Source organism: Mesoplodon mirus (assembly GCF_964341445.2).
Source record: "Mesoplodon mirus genome assembly, chromosome: 2".
In the NCBI taxonomy this organism is placed as follows: Eukaryota; Metazoa; Chordata; class Mammalia; order Artiodactyla; family Ziphiidae; genus Mesoplodon; species Mesoplodon mirus.
The window spans coordinates 147,254,678-147,276,504 of NC_138977.1; the positions used below are offsets into that span (position 1 = coordinate 147,254,678).

General features: G+C 35.5%; 1 protein-coding gene across 1 annotated transcript; it reads left to right on the forward strand.

Moving 5' to 3' along the window:
* Nucleotides 1-15,698: 15,698 nt before the first annotated feature.
* TRAM1L1 (translocation associated membrane protein 1 like 1) lies at nucleotides 15,699-19,388 on the forward strand. The gene is given in 3 exon segments (XM_082639096.1): nucleotides 15,699-16,825; nucleotides 18,244-18,265; nucleotides 18,267-19,388. Coding segments are annotated over 3 exon segments (1,164 nt in total). The 5' UTR covers nucleotides 15,699-15,791; the 3' UTR covers nucleotides 18,375-19,388.
* The last annotated feature ends 2,439 nt before the right edge of the window (nucleotides 19,389-21,827 follow it).

The following is a 21,827-nucleotide window of genomic DNA, read 5'->3' on the forward strand; positions in this document are numbered from 1 at the left end:
ACTCTTTAATATATACAATTTAATCAATAATAACATGAAGATTTAAAGTAAAGTTACAGAAAAAAAGGAGGTACTCAAGATATAATGTCTATTTATCTCTGACTCATATTTTATTATACCATAGTATAATATTTCAAATAGTGTGAGTCATAGAGGAGAATTTACAAACTGGAAGACAATATGGTACTATGTGTCATAATTCCTTATGCAAGTTCAAATGATTTAATAATTTGTTTTAAGGAAATAGTCAGAAATAAGTTATCCACAAAAAAAACTGTATAATGTATGTTGACATGTTGTAACAGTGAAAGAAATAAAGAAAGAAAGAAAGAGAGGAAGGAAAGAAAGGAAGGAAGAAAGGAAGAAAAAGAAAGAAAGAAAGAAAGGAGAAGGGAAGGAGGGAGGGAGGAAGGGAGAAAATAGGGAAACCTAAGAAAATAAAAATAGAAAAAAGTCAGATGAACTGTCCTGAAATCTGGAAATCTGAACAGTAGTCAGCCACTAAACTCAACCTGAATTATAATATCTAATTATATGACAAAATACTATTTATGAGAATATGGAGCTGGCTTTTAATCCTGCCTCAACCTGACTTTAGTAAGATGGAAAGCTGGGTGACTTACATTACTTACCCAAACCTTGATTTCCATGGGAATGGTATTAATAATTGTTTGAGTATTAAATAAGATGGAGTTTGTAAAACACTTAAGTCACGTCCTAGTATATAGTAATCGTTCATTACATGTTGGCTATTATTATCTGTTTGAGACATACTGTGTGGGGTATGTGTGTGTATATGGTAACTAATTTATGTGTCAACTAGACTGGGCCATGGCATGCCCCAGTATCTGGTTAAACATCACTCCTGGATATGTCTGTGAGGGTGTTTCAGAAAGAGATGAGCATTTGAATTGGTGGACTGAATAAAGCAGATGGCCTTCTCCAATGTGGGTGGTCGTATCATCCAATCTGTGAGGACTCAGAACATAATAGTAGAGGAAAGTTGAATTCTTACTCTCTGACTGCTTGAGATATTGGTCTTCTCCTGCCCTTGGACAGGAACTTACACCATTGATGCTCCTAGTTCTCAGGCCTCTGGACTCAGACCGAAATTTACACCATCAGCTGTCCTGGGTCTTCAGCTTGAAGACAGCAGATTGTTGGACTTTTTAGTCTACAAAATCACGTGAGTCAACTCCTTATGTTAAATCTCATATGTTTATGTAAATATATATACATATATATTCTATTTGTTTCCTCAAAGAACAGTAACTAATACAATGTGTGTGTTTGTGTGTCTAAAGAGACGGAAAGATAAAGAGAGCCAGAGAGATGGAAAGAGACAACAACAATAAGGAGCTATACATACCAAAAATTAACAGTAGATGTATTTAAAGTGAAAAGAACAAATATTTTTTTCCTCTTTATTTTCCCAAGGTTTTAAAGAATATAACATATGATGGTATGGGGCTGGGAGGAAAAGCTTTCATTAAAAAAAAAAAAAATGGAGAAAGTATGTTTTCCTGAGAAACTCAATTGGTAATAATATTGTGAGAAAGATAAACTCTGTGTATACCATTCTTCTATATGAACAAATGCAAAAGAGTTGTAGAGCTATTAGATTTCTATCTTGTAATTATTTAGAAAATGTTTCATTGTCGCTAACTCACCTTTTTTAAAGACAAAGAATCAGTTAGTTATAGTTTTGTATAAAAGCATGAAAGAGTATCAATTTTTGTCACATGCTTTTTCTGCATTTATTGAGATGATAATGTGCTTTTTATCCTTCATTTGGTCAATGTGGTGTATCATATTGATTGATTTGCTTATGTTGAACCATCCTTGCATTCCAGGAATAAATCCCACCTGATCATGGTGTATGATCCTTTTAATGTGCTGCTGAACACAGTTTGTTAATATTTTGTTGACGTTTTTACATCCATGCCCATCAGGGTTATTGGTGTGTACTTTTCTCATGTTTTTGTCTGGCTTTGGTGTCAGGGTGATGCTAGCCTTACAAAATGAGTTGGAAATGTTCCCTCTTCAGTTTTTTGGGAAGAGTTTAAGAAGGATTGGTATTAACTTTTCTTTAAATACTTGTGACTGTGAAGTCATCTGGTCCTGAGGTTTTCTTGGTTAAGAAGTTTTTAATTGCTGGTTCAATCTCCTTATTTGTTATTGGTCTTTCAGGCTTCCTACTTTTTCATGATTCAGTCTTGAGAGGTTGTTTGTTTCTAGGACTTTGTCTATCTCTTCTAGGTTGTCCAATTTGTTGGCAAAAAATTATTTACAAGAGTCGCTTATAATCTTTTTTTTTATTTCTGTGGCATCAGTTGTAATGTCCCCTCTTTAATTCTGATTAAATTTATTTGAATATTCTTTTTTCCCCTTGATTAGTCTAGCTAAGGGTTTGCCAACTGTGTGTGTCTTTTCAAAAAACTAAATTTTTTCCACTTTTCTATTGTTTTCTAGTGTCTATTTCATGCATTTTTGCTCCAAGATTTATTATTTACTTTCTTCTGCTAACTTTGGGCTTAGCTTATTCTTCTTTTTCTAATTCATTAAGGTATAAAATTAGGTTGTTTATTTAAGACCTTTCTTCTTTTTTAATGTAGCTGTTTATTACTATAAACTTCCCTCTTAGAACTGCTTTTGCTGTATAAGTTTTGGTATATTTTCCTTTTATTTGTCTTTATATATAAGCAGACGGTTGTAGCAAGGCTTCCAAGAACTAATGTAATATTTTGAAATGATTTACTTATTTTACTAATTAATTTGTTTTGGGAGTTTATTACTGCATATAACTCTCTGACTCCATTTATATACACTATTGCATTGGATAATTTGGGGCCTCTCTCAAACATCAGAAACTTGATTATGTAGAAAACAAAGAATTGTAGACATCTTATGTGTCGAAAAAAAGAAAATGCAAAAATATAATGTTGGTCTTATTTCTTGGATTTTTTATAAAATACTTTTTTTTTTTCTTGGTTGGAAGATTAGCCTATAACAGATCTGCATTGTTATAAAGTGTGGTTTTAGGAGACAGGTTTCTGTCCTTCCCTAGAAAGTCACCTTTTACATCAAACAGACAATCTGGGATTGGGCTATTGATGAGTTTTACAGAATTAAATAGGCACTCTGGCATTAGACAGGGAAGAAGTTTTATAATATCCCAGGTTAAGACATGGATCATATGCTTAACTCTTCTTATTAAACTCAAATATACTGGCCAACATTTAAAAGAATAAAGATAAAATCTAAGTGGGCTTTTATCTTTTAGTGGGCTTTTACTTCCAGATATGATCAAGCAACAGGGTCAGGATTTACATTCTGCAGTCCAAAACTGGGCAAAAATATATTTTAAAATATTTGCAGATATTGGACAGGAAATAGCACAGGATTGCTTTGAGCCTTATACACTTATACCCTGCTGGATGTCACATTCCAGACCAGGGAGCAGAGGTATGGATCCCAAACAGAGCCTGACCATCCCCCTAAGTTGAGGTGATCAGAATTCGGAGAGGCTGAGTGAGGTGTCTGTAAGTTGCAAAACAGAGTTCCACAAAGAAGCAATGCTGAAAAAATGCACAGGCGTCCCATTGAGTCAACTGACCACTAAACCATGCAGGTATAGGCTGAGATTACACAAGGCTATGCAAAGAACTCACGTGGGGCAGAGAAGTGTTGAACCAGCTGAGCAGAGCTTGCTTATTCATCACCTGGGGCTTGGAGAGGAGATCCCAGAAGGGTCAACCGTTAGTAGTAAGGACAAGTTATCCCTAGATGGAAGGCTGCTATGGACCTACCCACTGAAAGTTTTAACATAAGCCTCTAAGGCAAGGGTACATAAACTTTTCCTGAAGGGCCAGCCAGGAAATATTTCAGGCTTTGCAGGCCACATATGATATCTGTTGCATATTCTTCTTTGTTTTTGTATTATTTTGTTCTTACAATCCTTTAAACATATGTATTGGTTTCTTAGGGCTGATGTAAAAAGTTGCTAAAAGCTAGGTGGCTTCAAACAATAGAAATTTATCCTCTCACAGCTCTGAAGGCTAAAATCAAGGTGGTCTGAAATCAAGGTATTGACAGGTCATGTTCCTTTTGAATTTCCTAGGAAAGAATCCTTTTTTGCCTCTTCAGCTTCTGGTGGTTACTGGCAATCATTGGTGTTCCTTGGCTTGTAGATGCATCACTCCAATCTCTATTCCTTCTTCACGTGGTCTTCTTGTCTGTGTGTATGTATCTCCGTGTGTTTGTGTCAGCTTTTATATGCAGATCAGTGAATGGAATTAGGGCAAACCCAATCCAAAATGACCTAATGTTCACTTGATTACATCTGCAAAGAGTGTTTAAATAAGGTCACATTAACAGGTAAAAGATGGACATGAATTTGGGAGGACACTATTGTGAAAACCCCTGTTAGCTCAAAGGCCTTCCAAAAGCTGGCCACAGGATGGATTCAGTACATATGCCATAGTTTGCTGGTCCCTGGTATAAGTACTGCAACTTTGAAACAAACTTACATTAAACTGAAAGTCTTTATTTCCCACTATGTAACTTAACTACGAAAAAGTCAAATATTAAAAAAAAAATCAGTTTTAGATACTAGCATATTTTGTCAAGTGTAGCATACCAGGAACTGCTATCCAATTAGAGAAGCTAGGAGCAAAGTAAGGTAGAGTGCACCCTAATAATACTTAATTAGAACAGTTCTGTCAAGCTGAGCAAAAGGTGCCACAGATTGAAATGCTTAGTATTCTTATTTTTAGTTCAAAAAACAAAATAATAAGTAAGGTGTTTGTAACACTGACTTAACATCTGAATTCACCATTAAAAAGTTTAGATTTAAAAAAATTCTGACACCAGAGTGAAATAATGAAATTTTAGCACTGTAGTTTCACTGACAGGGTCAGAGGTAATATTAAATAGTAATGAAAGTACAATAAAGAAGAAAAGCTGGTGCTTGCTTTCTAATAGCAGTTTCTAACCTTCATTGTTCTCTTCTTTTCTCCAATAAGGCAGCTAGTTCCTTAACTGCCAGTTTAAAGAGTTTCTTGACTTTATCCTAATTTCATGCAGGTAAAATTCTAGACATATACACCTAGGTCAACATCACTTTTTTGTAAATAAAATTTCTTATTTAAGAATACTTTTACATTTACAGAAAAGTTGTCAGGACAGTTGAGAGATTTCTAGTATATCCTAAATCTTGTTTACCCTTCTGTTAAAATCTTACATTCCTGTGCTACATTTGTCACACTTTTGAGCCAATAATGAAATAATATTCTTAACTAAAGTTCATGATTTATTTATATTTCCTTAGTTTTTACCTGAGGTCCTTTTTTTATTCTGTCTGTAATACTCCATTGCATTTAGTCATCATGTCTCCTTAGAATTCCCTGGGCTGTAAATGTTTCTCAGATTTTCCTTGCTTTTTGAGGCATATTAGCCAGATATTGTGTAGAATGTCCCTGTATTCATATTTGTCTGATATTTTTCTAATGATTAGACTGGGGTCATGGGTTTTGAAGAGGAAAACCACAGAGGTAAAGTGTCACTTTCATCACATCATTACAAGGGTACATACTATCAACATGACTTATCACTAGTGTTGCTCACCTTGATCACCTGGCTGAGGCAGTGATTGTCAGGTTTCTCTACTGTAAAGTTACTCTCCCCCCTCCCCACTTTCTATACTGTACTCTTTGGAAGGATGTCACTGCATAGCCTACACTAAGGAATAGGGAGTTATGCTCCATCTCCTCGAGGGGCAGTATCTATATAAATTACTTGAACTTTCTCTGCAGAGGATTTGTATATCTTCCCCTCATTTATTTATTTATTCAGTCATTTGTTTATATCCATTTGAACTCTTGATTATTTATTTTAAACTTTGGGTTATAGTACAATACTATGTTTATTTTCTTATTCAAATTCTTCTAGTTCTGGCTGTACAGTGATTTCAGAATTCTTATACCTTGCTCACATGGTCAATATTTACCAAATAGATTGCAGTACCTATAAATATTTCCTTTTGTCTTTAGTCCTTCAGTCTTCACTCATTTCCCAAGTTACTTAGGTCAACTCATTTCAGCCCACCCCGTTCAGTGATGTGATGTTGCACATTTGTAATATAGATTCTTTTTTTCACAGTCTGCATTCCTTCCTGGGATCCTCACATCTCACAACTGATTTTTAACTTGCATGTCTAAAGTTCACTCTTAGTACTATAAGGATTGCTATTAGTTTTGACAAATGCATAGTTTTGTTTATCCATCACTATAGTATCAAACAGAATAGTTTCATAGTCACCTGTGCTTTGCCTCTTCAACTCCTTTCCTCTTCACAAGCAGCTGACTGGCAACCTCTGATCTGTTTTCCATCAAGAGTTTTGCCTTTTTTAGAATGTCATATGAATGGAATCATATGGTGTGTTGCCTTTACAAACTCACTTAGTAATAATCATTTAAGATTCATCTATGTTGTTTAGATAGATAGTTCATACCTTTTCATTGTTCAATAATATTCCATTCTGTGAATGTACCATACTTCATTCACCTGTTAAAGGACAAAGCTTCTATAAACATCTCTGCATGAGTTTTTGTGTGTTCTATAAATATCTGTGTGTAAGTTTTTGAATCAGTTGGGTAAATACTTAAGAATGCCATTGCTGAGTTATATAGGAAGACTATGTTTGGCTTTATATGAAACCACCAAATTGTCTTCCAAAATGGCTATACTGTTTTGCATTCCCACCAGCAATGAATGAGAGTCTCTATTATTGTTCCTATCCTTGCTAGTAATTGCTATTCCCATTTTTTTGAAATTTAGCCATTGTAATATATGTTGAGTAGTGTTTCTGTTGTTTTAATGTGCAATTCCCAAATGATATTGAACATTTTTTCATGTATTTAGTTGTCTTCTGTGTATTTTTTTGGTGAAGTATCTGTTCAAATCTTTTGAAAATTAATTTTTTTTCTTATTGTGATGTTGAGTGCTTTTTATATTCTGATTAAAAGCCCTTTCTCAGAATTTGCAAATATTTTCTCCCTGTGTGTGGCTTGTCTTTTTATTCTCTTCACAGTGTCTTTTGCAGAGCAGAAATTTTTAATTTCAATAAAGTCCAAATCATATCTTTTTCAGATCCATAATTTTGTTTTTGGATCAAAACTCATCAACAAATCCAAGGTTATATAGATTTTCTCCTGTGTTTCCTAGATGTTTTATACTTCTGCATTTTACATTTAGGCCTTAAATTCATTTTGAGTTAATTTTTGTAAAAGGTGTAAGGTCTCTGTCTAGATTATTTTATTATGTTTGTTTGTTTTTCTGTTTGTTTGCATACAAATGTCCAAATATTCCAGTGCCATTTGTTAAAAACACAATCCTTTATCCTCGAAGTATCTCTGTAGCTTTTTCAGAAATCAGTTGACTATAAATGTGTAGGTCATTCTCTGGGCCCTCTATTCTGTCCATTTATCAGTGTCTGTTCTTTCACCAATGCCATATTTTCTGATGATACTACCTTTATAGTAATTCTTGAAATCATATAGTAATCGTATTTCATTATTTTTGCTTATGGTCCAGTTATCAAATTTTGCATCTTAAACAGAAACTAAATCCTTGTTTTTTTCTATGCACTGGATCCATATTTTAATACAGCCCCTTTAGGGTCAGACACCTGCCTATATATTGTCTTTCTCTCTCACACAATTGATATCCTTATTACGATCTCATGTTGAGTGACTAGAGTATTATACCTTTCAAACATTATTACAGTATTAATTGACCTTGAATTTTTTAACATCAGGTTGGACATACCTATAATAATATGTCTCTTAGAAATCTTTATTTAATATTCAAATATGTTCCTTATTAGAAGAATAGTTATCTACCTCAAAAAAATGTTCCTTGGGGTAGTACTGAACGAATTGCTTAAGTAGATCTTAATTTGCAAAATAAACTATTCAATGGGCCCATTATTTGTTACCCCAAATCGTGTTGCGAGTTAGCTAGCTAGTAAGCAAAAATGCATGGGTAAAAGATGAATTAGTACTGAAAAAAAATAGCTTGCAGTTGTGTAATCAGAAATAATTTCACATTCGAAAAAGCACGAGTTATTTTAGAATAAAAGTCACAATAGAATATAGCACAAGATTAGAGCAACTTCACTTTGCATTATTTGCAAAATTATAGATCTGCTTTGTAATAGAGGAAATAATAAAGATTTCTCTTGGCCTTGGGACCTTTATTGTAAATTATTACTACTTTACTTTTAAGATGGGGTTCTTTTTTCCCTATTATTTAATTACTAGATTGTGTGAAAAGAATGCAATTCTCATTTTGTCCATTTTGTAATACCACCAATAATTTTGGTGGCAAATTATCAGAAAGACAATAACATCAAATGGTGGTGAGTCAAGGAAGTGGATACAGGAAATGGATTTCTGCTCTCTTGCAGTTGTAAGCTATAACTGAACCTATTTTAGGGCCTGTAAAGTAAGAGACCTGCCAGGAGGAATACAGATCATGACTTCCACAAAAGTGGCATCCAGTGATTGATGCAGTCTGTAGGAGGGAATTTGTGAGAAAGATGGTGTGTGAGGGACATTAAAATCATTTTTCTTGTCAGAAATAAACAGTGCACAGTCTTCTTTGCCCTTGACAACATGTTGTAGACAGGTTTTCATTTGTCTTTTATGCTCCTGTATATGAGACAAGTTTCAAAAAATTTAAAAGTAATTACCATCCACAACTTAAAAAATCTCCAGAGAAAATAAGTAAGATAGAGATCAGTAATTAATTGTTCCTAGAACCACTAGGTCAGTCTTCAAACTTCACTTTTTAATTCAACCTACCAAAACTGTTTTTTTCATACCCTCTGTCTTAACCAGAACTTAGAAAACCTCCATGTCACTTAGTGCCACAGACAGTGCTGTGACCAAACAGAATTCAGCAAGAGCAAATATGTGTGTAATGCTCATGGCCATTTTAGCAGTTTCTTAACAAATGTTTATTCAGTAAATAAAGATCAACATTATAGCCTAGTTTCCCACCATATTTTGTATATATAAAATGATTTATACATAGCAAACTTTAGTAACAGATTTGAACACAAGTCCTCGAACCATTTATTTCTTTTTATGACTATGGAAAACTACGCTGCAGTGTCATAGCTTCTTTAAACAAATTGGTCCTTATTATATAAGTAAATTATTTAGAAATTGATAACCTAAGGTTGAGAAGAATGAGATTTACAACTGACTTTATAATGAGTTATATGAATAAATTAAATTGATCAACGTTGTAATAATTGCCAAAATAAGCAAGATCAGAATATGCTACCATCAGTATCATCATAGCAGAATTTGAAAATGTTGTATTGAGGTTTTTCCTTATTCCATTAAATATTCAACCATATTCCTTGCTGTATTTTTTTAAAGTCTGTGTCTTATCAGTTATAAAAATGACTTAAATATTAAAAATCTCTCTAATCAAAGTATTCAAGACTGTTTGAATCAGTTCAACCTCAAGAGACTTTGTAATTTCATGCATAAGCTAAATCATATTATGTTTTGCTTAATGGAACTAAGTGTTTGGTGATCTCAGTCAATTATGATTGTTAATTATAAACATTGATTTAAAGTGACTTATGTTTGATCTTTTGAAGTAGTTTTCTTCCAACATATATTGCTTCCTCAAATGCTATTGAATTTTAGCATTTGAATGTTCAGTTCAATTACTTGAATTATCCAAATTTAAATTATTAAATGGTAGGTATGTTAGAGGTATACAAATATAATTATTTTTTCATTGTGAGATAGAATAATATTGAAAGATGAGGCAATGTCTATGTTATAAAGTTCCTAACGTACTTTGCTAGTTTAACAAAGTCAGAATCGATGTCCATTTATCTCTTTGGGGAAGTTATGTTTTAAAAAGGCACGTAAGTCAATTAAAAGAGTTTTTTGGCTAAGCTATTCATATAAATAATAATGTTAAGTTATAACAGCAGTCTCCAACCTGGTTGGTTTCCAGGAACTGGTTTCATGGAAGGCACCAGGAACTGGTTTCATGGAAGACAATTTTTCCACGGACCAGGGGGAAGGGTGGCTGGTTTCCAGACGATTCAAGTGCATTACATTTATTGTGCACTTTATTTCTATTATTATTACATTGTAATATATAATGAAGTAATTATACAACTCACCATAATGCAGAATCAGTGGGAGCCCTGAGCTTGTTTTCACTTGCCACTCACTGGTAGGGTTTTGATATGAGTCTGCAGGAAATTGATTTGTTATGGTCTCTGTGCAGTCAAACCTCTCTGCTAATCATAATCTGTATTTGCAGCCTCTCCCCAGAGCTAGCATCACCTCAGCTCCACTTCAGATCATCAGGCATTAGATTTTCGTAAGGAACGCGCAACCTAGATCCCTCACATGTGCAGTTCACAGTAGGGTTCACGCTCCTATGAGAATCTGATGCCTCTGCCACTGATCTGACAGGAGGTGGAGTTCAGGTGGTAATGTGAGCGATGGGGAACGGCTGTAAATACAGATGAAGCTTCATTCACTCACCCGCCGCTCACCTCCTGCTGTGTGGCCTGGTTCCTAACAGGCCACGGACCAGTACCAGTCCGTGGCCCAGAGGTTGGGGACCCCTGAGTTATAAAATACAGATGCAAAATGTTACATTGTGTAGATAATGGAAATAACTAATTTGTATTAATATATAGTACCTAAATTATAAGGGGGCTTTCTATGGATTTTTTTAACCAATTGTTTCTCATAACAAAATCAATATAGCATTTTAAAAAAATACTTTGCTCTGTATGTGGCAGTCCTCTGTAAAGGATACTCAGATGCTAATCTTTCCATTCCTCTCGGTTCCACTATAAATTCACTGATGGAATGTTAATTCCTTGAATTGCCAATAGTATAATTGATACATTATAATTAATATTATACCACAAAGACAAAGATTAACATTAACACATTAACATTACTTGGCTTCTAGGGTTGTTTTTTTTTTTGTATCTTTTAAAATATACAAACCAATAAATACAAATAACTTGTAATATTTAGTCCATGTTTTAAAGAGGAAAAAAAAAAAAAGAAAAAAAAGAAAAGAAAAATCTTCCACCATTTCTGAGGAAGAGAGACTGGGTTTAAATCAAAGATCTAGGGACTTTCCCCAGATAGACCTCATAATTATATTTGTTCCCAGTGAATTTGAGGTTCTTGATATCTCATTGCAGAAAGAATTCAGTGAGAGATGAAGTGATAGGTGGATTTATTTAGAGAGAAACACACTCCAGAGACAGAGTGTGGGGCCATCTCAGAAAGTGTGAGAGCCCTGAAATATGGCGTGGTTAGTTTTTATGGGCTGAGTAATTTCATAGGCTAATGAGTGGGAAGATTATTCCAATTATTTCAGGGAAGGGGTGGGGATTTCCAGGAATTGGGCCACTGCCCACTTTTTGGCCTTTTATGGTTAGCCTCAGAACTGTCATGGCACTGGTAGTGTCACTTACCATGCTAATGTATTACAATGAGAGTGTGATGAGGCTCAAGGTCCACTGGAAGTCAAATCTTCTGCCATCTTGGACCTAGTTGGTTCCAACCAGGTTTTTTCATGTCCTATGGCTATGCAATTCTTTCAAAGGTTGTGCCCTGCCCTCTTCCTCCTGTTTCATTTTGACCATTGACTCTGTGTGCATCCAATTTACCCACTTCTTGTATGTAAGTGTCTATTGCATTTTTCCTATGCCTTAGGTGTGTGAGAGCCAGATACCTTGTTTCTTTCCTTTACAAGTATTCAAATGAAGAGTAAGTGTAACAAAGGAAAGGACCCAAGGAGCCCTTCTATGCCTGGATCTAATTTAGCTTTCAAATTCCTAGGTAATAAACTTGACCCTGTTGCTATATTGGCATGAGACATTTGTTTGCATTGAAAGGAAACAGTGCATATTTTATGTGAGAGGAAAGAAGAGTTGTTAAAAGAAAAGATGTGGCTATTTAAAAACGTAGCCACAAATATCCGGGTACATTTCTTATTAAGAGGTGATGTCTGTGTTCCCCACCCTGCCTCCAACCAGCTCCACCTTGAAGTTAAAAGGTTTGTGCCTGCTTTGACAATGAAAATTATATGATATAACTTCCAATTCTGGGTCATAAAAGGCCACAAAACTTCAGCTTTTTTTTCACTACAAAGCTCAGTCTTAGAGCCTATAGCCACTGCTCTGTGACAATGCCAACGCCACATGGAGAGGCCACATGTAGACATTCTGATAGACCCAGCTGAACCTAGCTTTTGTTTCATAAATTTTATATAGATGCTAAACAATGTGAATTTCACATTGTCAAGGTGTGGATTTTTCTGGCGGACAGTTCCTTGCGGAGCACCTTGATCCTTTGAAGGCTTCTTGAAAACTATAGGCACGCATTAATTAGCTTTTTCCCTAGGGCAAGTGTAGCCTTCCTATTGACTGTGGCTTTTCTTGGCCCTTGACTGAGTGTAGAATCTCACAAGTGTTCCAAGGGGATTCCACCTTCTGACTTTTCCAAACTTCAAAATCTCCTAGTCCTGTTTGAATTCTTGAAAATTTTTAATTTACATTTCTCCGACTGTTCTTTGCTTGGCCTCATGTATTCTAACCTTATGCATACAAGACTTAATGTTAGAGGCAGCCTCTAGGGAACGTTTATGCAAATTTCCAAAGCACTCTAATCACTTAACTTTCTCTGCAAAATTACTCTGCCCAGCAAACTTCAGTCGCCTCACCTTCTCCTGTCTCTCCTTAATTCAGCAAGATCTCCAGGAGGCTCTTCTTGGCTGCCCTACCCTCCTTCCATCTCTGCACAATGGACTGGAAAATGCATCCAGGCAGAAATCCGGGGCAAATTGTGGGGCTCTCCTCATTTCTCTCCCTCCTTTTTTATTCTCCAATATCTGAAAAAAAAAGTTATTTCATATAATTTGTCTAGGTTTTCAGTTATTTACAATAGGAGTGGAAGTTCAATTATAGTTACTCTTAAGGACAGAAGCAGAAATCTCCATTTGAATTTAATACCACAGGCATAGGGCATAAAATAGGAATACACGCCCATACATTAAATGATATAATAATCATAGTGTATCCAAAATTTTAAGATATTGTTATATACTTTTTATTCTTTGTCAAATAGTGCCAATAAAACTATTGAAAGCAAATGGCATTTTATATAATATTACTACAATACTCTTACAGATTCCAATAATTTTAGAAATTTGACATTTTTATATTTTTATGATGATGTTAATAGTAAATATGAAACTAAAATTCAAATACACTGTATTTAATATAAAATTTAAATTAATAATTTAGACTACAGAATATAATTTGATAGCTGAAGAAGTTTCTCTACTCAAAAAATAAGTGTGTGTGTGGGGGGAATGTTCTTTTTCCTTTAAGAGATAATTTTAAGCTAGCTGAAAATGGCCTTTTTTCCTTTTGGTAAGAAAATACCATTTCACGAATATGCATAAATATTTGTTCTGTTCACTTTGATATGTTCCTTTTTTGAGGCAAAATCTATCGTATTTGCATAGGTAGAGTTGGAAGGCCTGTCAAAACTGTCAAACAGAAATATAAACAGAAATCTCAGCTCAGGAATTGCACAACTATTTTTATATTTAGTTAGTATGTCACAAAATGATTACAGTCATATTGTCTATGCCTATAAGAAAACTTAATTCTATATTTGAAATTATGATTATTTTGAAAAAAGTATATAAATTTGCACTTTCTTGAATAAACTCAACAATTCCCACTGCTCTTCTCCTTGACTGTTTCCTCCCTGGCAACTGCCTTCAAGCTTGATTTTTTTTTTTTTTCTCATTTCTTGATGCCCTCATTTTGGCACCTCTTCCTCACTGATTCAGTTAACCTCAAAAAGAACTCAAAATTGAGTTGTCAGAGCCAAGAACTGAGTAACAGCTCAGAAAACCAAATACTGTGCAGCTGATCTGTTAAAAAAAAAAAAAAAAAAGTAGACTATCCAATAAGGAATCCGTCAAGAAATAGAGAATTCTTACTATAGAAAAATATGTAGGTACACTTCTTAACCCGAGAGCACTTTCCAAACTAATCCTGTTTATGTACAATTGTTTGGCTCTTCCAGGAAATGCAGGCACACTGTCTATTGACAGTGTATTTGACAGAGTATTTTGTTCAGTATCTTAAAAGTCATTACACAGGTTGGACTGCATCTTTTGTCAGTGCACAGCATACAGAGAAACAATGATAAAAGGCAATTAGGCATTCTAAATTTAAAGTGGGTTTTATTCTTTAAATCACGAACCACTTTTTCTTCTGAAATGTATATTCCAAGCTTCAAACCTTAACTGTATCAGTAATGACAATGATCTCATGCAACACAGAAGAAACAAGAAAACTGCTCTGCCTGCAAAGGCAAATTTGAAGGCTGATATGAACTTTGAACAGATGAAGATATTAACATTTACAAAAGAAGCTGTTTTTTGATATGTGAATTTTAGCAAAATTATATGCAAAAAACCATAATAATGAAACATGAGTTTCTTATCTGCTAGAGAGAGGAAATCCAGTTGTGGGCTTTGCAGCCAAAAGACCTTTCCGTGAACTGATAGTTTTCCCCTTCCAACCAACTCCCCATCTTTTAAAATGCAATAAATCTGATTACTGACTAGACAATATTTTTGCCACAATTATTATTGCCAATCGGGGAACTATTTTTTTTTTTTTTTTTTTTTTTTTCTTTTTGCTGTATGCGGGCCTCTCACTGTTGTGGCCTCTCCCGTTGCGGAGCACAGGCTCCGGATGCGCAGGCCCAGCGGCCATGGCTCACGGGCCCAGCCGCTCCGCGGCATATGGGATCCTCCCAGACCGGGGCACGAACCCGTATCCCCTGCATCGGCAGGCGGACTCTCAACCACTGCGCCACCAGGGAGGCCCGGGGAACTATTTTTGAGTACGCTCTGTTGCTGCTCTAGCAAAATATTTCCGGGTGTGACTGATTTACAATAAGCGGTACTAGAATACAATGGTCAAGAGCACAGGCACTGGATTCAAATCGTAGCTCTAACGCCTCCCAGCTGTGTGATCTTGGGCATACCACTTAACCTCTGTGCCTCAGTTTCTCCTTTGGAAAAAATAAAAATAATCTTTAAAAAAGGTTAAAACACTATTTTCTTCACTGAGTTTTCTAGAAAGTTTCCATTTATAAAAGTAAAGGCACCTGGTAAATACTAAGCGCTAGGAGAGTTTGCTTCTATCATTATTATTATGCTGGTTTTTATCATTATCATGCTGCTGAAGAACAAGCAGAGTTCTGTCCTGCTTTGTCACGGTCAGTAATGAAGATGCTATGGACAAATCATTTAGGAGCATCTCGACGGTGGCAGCGGATTTAAAGAGGCGCCGATCAACGTGGAAGATCACCGCTCGCAACCCCGGGCCTGGCGCCGGGTAGGGGCGCGGCGCTCGATTTCCTTCCCTGCCTCCGCCGGCCCTGGTGCGCATGCTCAGTCCTGCTCGGCCAGCTGCTTTGATTTTTTTTTTTTTTTTTTTTTCTGGGTGGCCGTAGCGACCCGGGACCGGCTCCGGGATGGGGAGTGAAGCCCCCGGAGCCGCGGCGGCGGCGGCGGCGGCGGCGGCGGCGGCGGCGGCGGCGGCGGCGGCGGCGGCGGCGGCGGCGCCGCCTTGAGGAGCAGCCACGGGGAGGCAGCTGCCGCTCGTCGGTGAGTATCTGGGAAGCGCCACCATGACGTTTCGTAAGAAGGGCACCAAGAACCCCCCAGTCCTGAGTCAGGAATTCATCCTGCAGAATCATGCGGACCTTGTCGCCTGTGTGGGGATGTTCTTCGTGCTTGGGCTCATGTTCGAGGGAACAGCAGAAGTGTCGATCGTTTTTATTACTCTCCAGCACGGTGTTACCTTCCCTGCCGAAGAAGCAGAAGAAAGAGCCACAGCACCTAAGTTCCTTTATCATTATGGTGCCAAAGATTTGGCCACAGTGTTCTTCTACATGCTGGTGGCAATCATCATTCACGCCACTATTCAAGAGTATGTCTTGGATAGAATTAACAGGCGAATGCAGTTCCCCAAACCGAAACAAAGCAAATTTAACGAATCTGGTCAGTTTAGTGTATTCTTCCTTGTCTCTTGTATTTGGGGCACATTCATTCTACTCTCTGAAAACTGCCTGTCAGACCTGTCTCTCTTATGGAGGGCTCATCCCAATACCATGATGACATTTCAGATGAAGTTTTTCTATATCTCACAGTTGGCTTACTGGTTTCACGCCTTTCCTGAACTCTACTTCCAGAGAATCAAACCTCAGGATCTCTCCCAGCAAGTTGTCTACGTTGGTCTTCACCTCTTTCACATTGCGGGAGCTTACCTCTTGTACTTGAATCACCTGGGACTTCTTCTTTTGATGATGCATTATTTTGTGGAATTCCTTTCCCACTTTTGCGACCTGTTTTATTTTAGCGATGAAAAATACCAGAAAGAGTTTTCTCTGTGGGCCATTGTGTTTATTTTGGGTCGACTCGTGACTTTAATTGTTTCTGTGATCACTGTTGGTTTTCACCTGGCTGGAGGGCAGAATGGGAATTCGGATGGCAGTACCGAAGATGTGAACGTGTTGGCAGCTAAGATTGCTGTTCTATTATCCAGCTGCACTATCCAAGCATACATAACATGGAATTTATTTAATGATCAGCTTCAGAGGTGGATGGAAGAAGATGCTCCTCTTCAGGCCCCAAGTGTGAAGAAGAAACGGACTAAGGGCAGGTTTTCTAGAAAAGGAACAGAAAACGGTGTGGCAACTTCAAATAGAGTAGACTCTCCCCATATGAGGAAAGAAAAATCTTCATAATGAATTGCAAGTTAATTGACTAATGTCTCTAAAGAAGTCTGCTCTTTACTATAAGATACCTTTCTTCGCTAGAGACTTTTCTGTTCTTGAAAATAGTCTGTGCTCTCCTTGATTTCTGCTACTGTACTGTGTAATGTATGTTTTTAAAAGGCATTTGAGGGGAGGATGATTATTATGAGTGGAAAAATACTTAGTTTAGACTAAGCTACTCATCATCAACATGGTTTAGGGATTGCTATATTTCTTTTTTTACCTTTAAACATTTTCCTAATTTGTAGAGATAACTCCAAAGCTCTACGTATCAGTGACACAGTTCTTGCTCCCACCAATCTTTTGTAACATTAACAAGATGGTCTTTTATAGCAATGACATATTTTTAATGTTCTCTTCTAGGATAAAATAGAAAGATTATAAATCTGGAAGTCAATTTCATTAAGTTTTCCATATTCCCTAATTCTTAGAATTTTTTTTTTGAATTGACAAGTGGAGAAGAGATTTGTAAAACCACCAAAATAATGATGTGTTTTGTAGGTAGTGGTTGTTAGTGTTACATCCCACTAAAAAAACCAAGATACTAATGGTTAACATGTGGAGACTTATTGCCATATATTGAATCAAAATATCTTGAATCAACGTTATTACTAAGAGGTAAAATCATACTTGTCCATTTTAAACACTTGTAAACTGGAAATCAGAAAATTAAAGACTGTAAAAAGGAAATCAGACTTAAATAACTTTTTTTGATATGTATATTAAAAATTATTCTTCATGAGATTTGTAGTATTTGGTATCCACAGCATCTTAGAAGAATATTGTTTAACCTGTAAATCATTTTGAAAAATAATGCTTACTTTATTTATATCTATAAAAAGAATGTCATCTAATTACATGTTGAAAACATTTAATATACTAACCTTAAATGTTAAAATCATATTCTTATAAAGGCTTTTCAAAATAATGTTATAAATATAGCTTTGCTTCCATCTTTAATTGGGAAACATTTATCTGTATAAGACATATTTTGGAGATATACATGTGTATATATGTATATATATGCATATATGTATGTGTATATATATGTATATATAGATATATGTTGTATCTTTAGAGAAGCCAATGGACTGTAGTGGTGAGTATTTATTATATTTATTTTCTTCTCTCAACCTTTAGTTTGATTTTATTTCCATAATGTGAGTGCTTATATTTTTTTCAGGAGACAATGCTTTAAAAATATGCTAGGCTAAGGCCATATATTTCCTATTCCTCTCTATATTCTCCTACCATGTCTCTCATATCTCTGCTTCTGATAACCTTCCATTTGGCTTGTTGTAAGTAATTCAACTTTCCCAATCATGGGGGTCCCTGAAAATTAAACTTAATACAGGTATATTGCAGACCAAAGACAGAGGAGCCATGCTTGGCAAAACATTCTTTTCTATTCTTTCTGCTTTGAGAGGTACATAACAAAGCAAGATTGTTTCTGTTTTGTCTGTAGAATCCATCATCCTACTATTTTTTTTTTTCTCGGTTGCCAAATATAATAGTTTTGGTAGCACATGCTCTAGGCCCAAAGTACAATAACTTCACTTTAACTAACCACCATGCAATTGTAAAACAAAGATTTTCCACTTCTCATAAGAGAGAGTGGTCTTTCTCACTTCCCTTACTTTTAAAGAATTCTCCCCTGTTACTTGTAACCTCATTCCTGGTAACAAATTTCTTATCCATTATATACGTAATCCATTTTCCAATAAGTGCAGGCCTGATTCAAACTGGCAAATGATTGCAAGAAAAGTATTTCCTCATATGATTGACAATGCCAAGAGCTAAATTGGGATTGACATTAAACATGATTCGGGCCCAGATCAATTTCCCTGGGATCTTCTGGGGCTCTGTTCCTCTCAGATTGTCTTTTTGGCAGCAAATGACTACAGATGTTCTAGGCTTCATATCTGCACGCTACATACATGGTAGAGAGGAAGAGAGGAAATCTGATTTCTAGAATTCCCAAAACACTGAGAGTTACCTTTACTGAATTTATTTGGTATAGGGTTGTATTGGGCTGATTGGTTAAATTAGTTTATATGCTTCACCCATGCAAAAAGGCAAAGCCCCTTTCCTGTAAGATGTGGGTCAACAAGAAGTAGCAAGGTTGAGGGCAAAAGGAGGAAGGATGCTGGGTACATCTCAACTATTCATAAGAGTTAAATAAACGTTTCCAGAAAATAAATGTATGCCAAGTAAATTATGAAAGCAACACTATAAATGAAATGCAGCACAATACAAACTGTTAAGTCTCCGCCTTTTAGAAATTACATTCTGAAAAACATGCCATAAGAAGGGTCAGCGTGACAATTTGGTTTCTATCAAAATGGATCACATGGAAACAAAAATTTCCATTATCATTATTCAAGGTATTATTAAAGCAGGCATTAGTTAACCCTGTGAAAAGTCAAATAACCAATTGATCACCAAATGTTGTCAAAGTCATAAAGATATATCTGATTATTGAATTTGAAGATATTTGATTTATTGGCTTCAATGCTTGCCAAGCTTTATTCGTTAAGTACATCTACAGGTATAGAATTTCTAGGATGCATTTAGAGTGAATTTCCCTTAAAAATTATTCTGCTAGCATTTATTTAAAAGTGTATCTCATTTTTTTAAACAAATAGTAGAAATGTGTTACTAAACCTACATGTCTCATAAGAAACAAGCATGCTATTTTCCTAGTGATCAGTATAATTCTTCATTTCAGTAAGGAAGCAACATTCTGCAGATATTTCTTCATTTATCTTTCATCAGTATTTAACTATCAGTAGAGGAAATATGTGTAGCCAACCATGTGCTGACTTGGAATAGATTCTCAAGAATATTAGAGTTACAACATTACTATTTTAAAGCTATCTTGAAGTCATAAAATATTCTGATATCCTTTTAATTTGGAAAAACCTGGGTAAAGTTTTAAGTTCTCACTCAATGAGACTAAATGAGAATAATTTATATAGAGTAATAAAAGACATTACTAATGCTTTACATAGGAAAGGACATATTGGTGCAGTTCCTGAGATGAAATTCTTGGGGGGAAATATCCTTGTGAATGTGTCATGCCGGGGGGACTAGGACTTGTGTACTTGAATTATGGCAGAGAATGCATTCCAGTTGGGATCACAGACCATTGTAATCTGGTGACTTGCCCGTATGAAGAGGATAGATAGTGTGGGTGGGTAAAAGGAAGTAATTGAGGCTTAATAACAGATCAGATTACCAGAGAGTTAATACTCCCACTTCCTGAATTTCTCTGGAAATGGAGGACTTTTTTTTACTGCCATCTTTCAATCTACATTCTGTAAGAAACTTCCACACTAAATAAGACAGAGTAGTAACTGCCAATTATGTAGAAAAATTATCATAAATCCATCATACAAAATCCCCTACATTTCTAAATGTTAAATTAGAATTGTTCTCATGATTATACAGTCATATGACTAAATTTTGGCTTCTAAATCCCGATAAGCAAATCCTTTTTAGGCCCTGCACCACCTCTGGCACTTTTAAGTATTCAATAAATGTAGAAAAAGTCAAACATTAAGAAAGCTGCCTCTGAGGCAATTCACCTGCTTTGTCCCATTGTGTTTGGGGCTACTGCACTGTGTCAGCTAATCTTTTTCATTTTACAATTTGAAAAATACATTGATATATAAACTGACCATTTCAGGGGACACTTAAAAAACTTAGGAAATGACAGTGATATGTGGTTAAAGATTTGCTTAAATTTTAACATGAACAGAATTAAATTAACTTCACAGTAATGATGTGTACATCTTCTATCCATCATAAAAGTGATTAGAGTTGCTGTTAAGGGACATGGCTACTCAATAATTCAGGCAACATACCTATTTTAAATAAAGGAAAGTGACTTTCCTAAATTAACAGTAAAAAATACTGAATTTCAATACCAACAGCACTATTCCCCAAATCAAATCAGGTCGGTGCACAGAATCTCATGGCTTGAGGAAAATTTGAGAAAAGAGAACATTTCCTCATGCCCTAAGGCATGGGATTTCACCTAAGCCATCACAGGCTGAAAGTATTTACATCCCAAGATAGATTTAATATTTCTTCCTCTTGCTGCTTTTATTACCTAATTACTTTTTTAAAAGCTGTTCCTCAAATACAAAATTACCAAAATATGTAATTTTGTAAATTTTATTACATTGTTTTAAAAAATATGTTTCCAGTTATGTTGTTATAAATTCAGCAGAGGAAGGTAATAATATGATTATAATAATGGTTAACCAAAGAAGTCAAGGTTAAGCCCTTGCTGTGACCCTTGAAGACCCCTAAACATTCTAAGTCTTGGATCGCATGTCACTAAAATGACAAAGATATTTATGTATTTCAAAAGCTACTATAAAGATTGAAAATATATGTGTATACAAAGTCATAATTGTGTGTGTATGTGTATGAATACTGCTTTTGTTAAGAGATGTAGCTTAAGATAACATTTGTTCATGTGTTGTCTCTATATATAATTTTACATTTTATAAATGTATACAGTCTCATTTAATACATACATATATGCATGTATATGTTTATGCATACACATATATGTACATATGCACACACACAGATTTTCCCCTATACATTTACATCTTTATTTTTTAGAGCAGTTTTAGGATTACAGCAAAACTAAGCAGAAAGCACAGAGTTCCCATGTATCCCCTGATCCACTCGCCCCACAACACAGACATGTTTAGCTTTCCCCCAGCATCCTGCATCACGGTGGTACACTGGTTACAACCAATGAACCTACACTGACACATCATAATCACCACAAGTATATAGTTTACATTAGGCTTCACCCTTCGTGTTGTATGTTCTATCAGTTTTGACAAACATATAATGACGTGTATC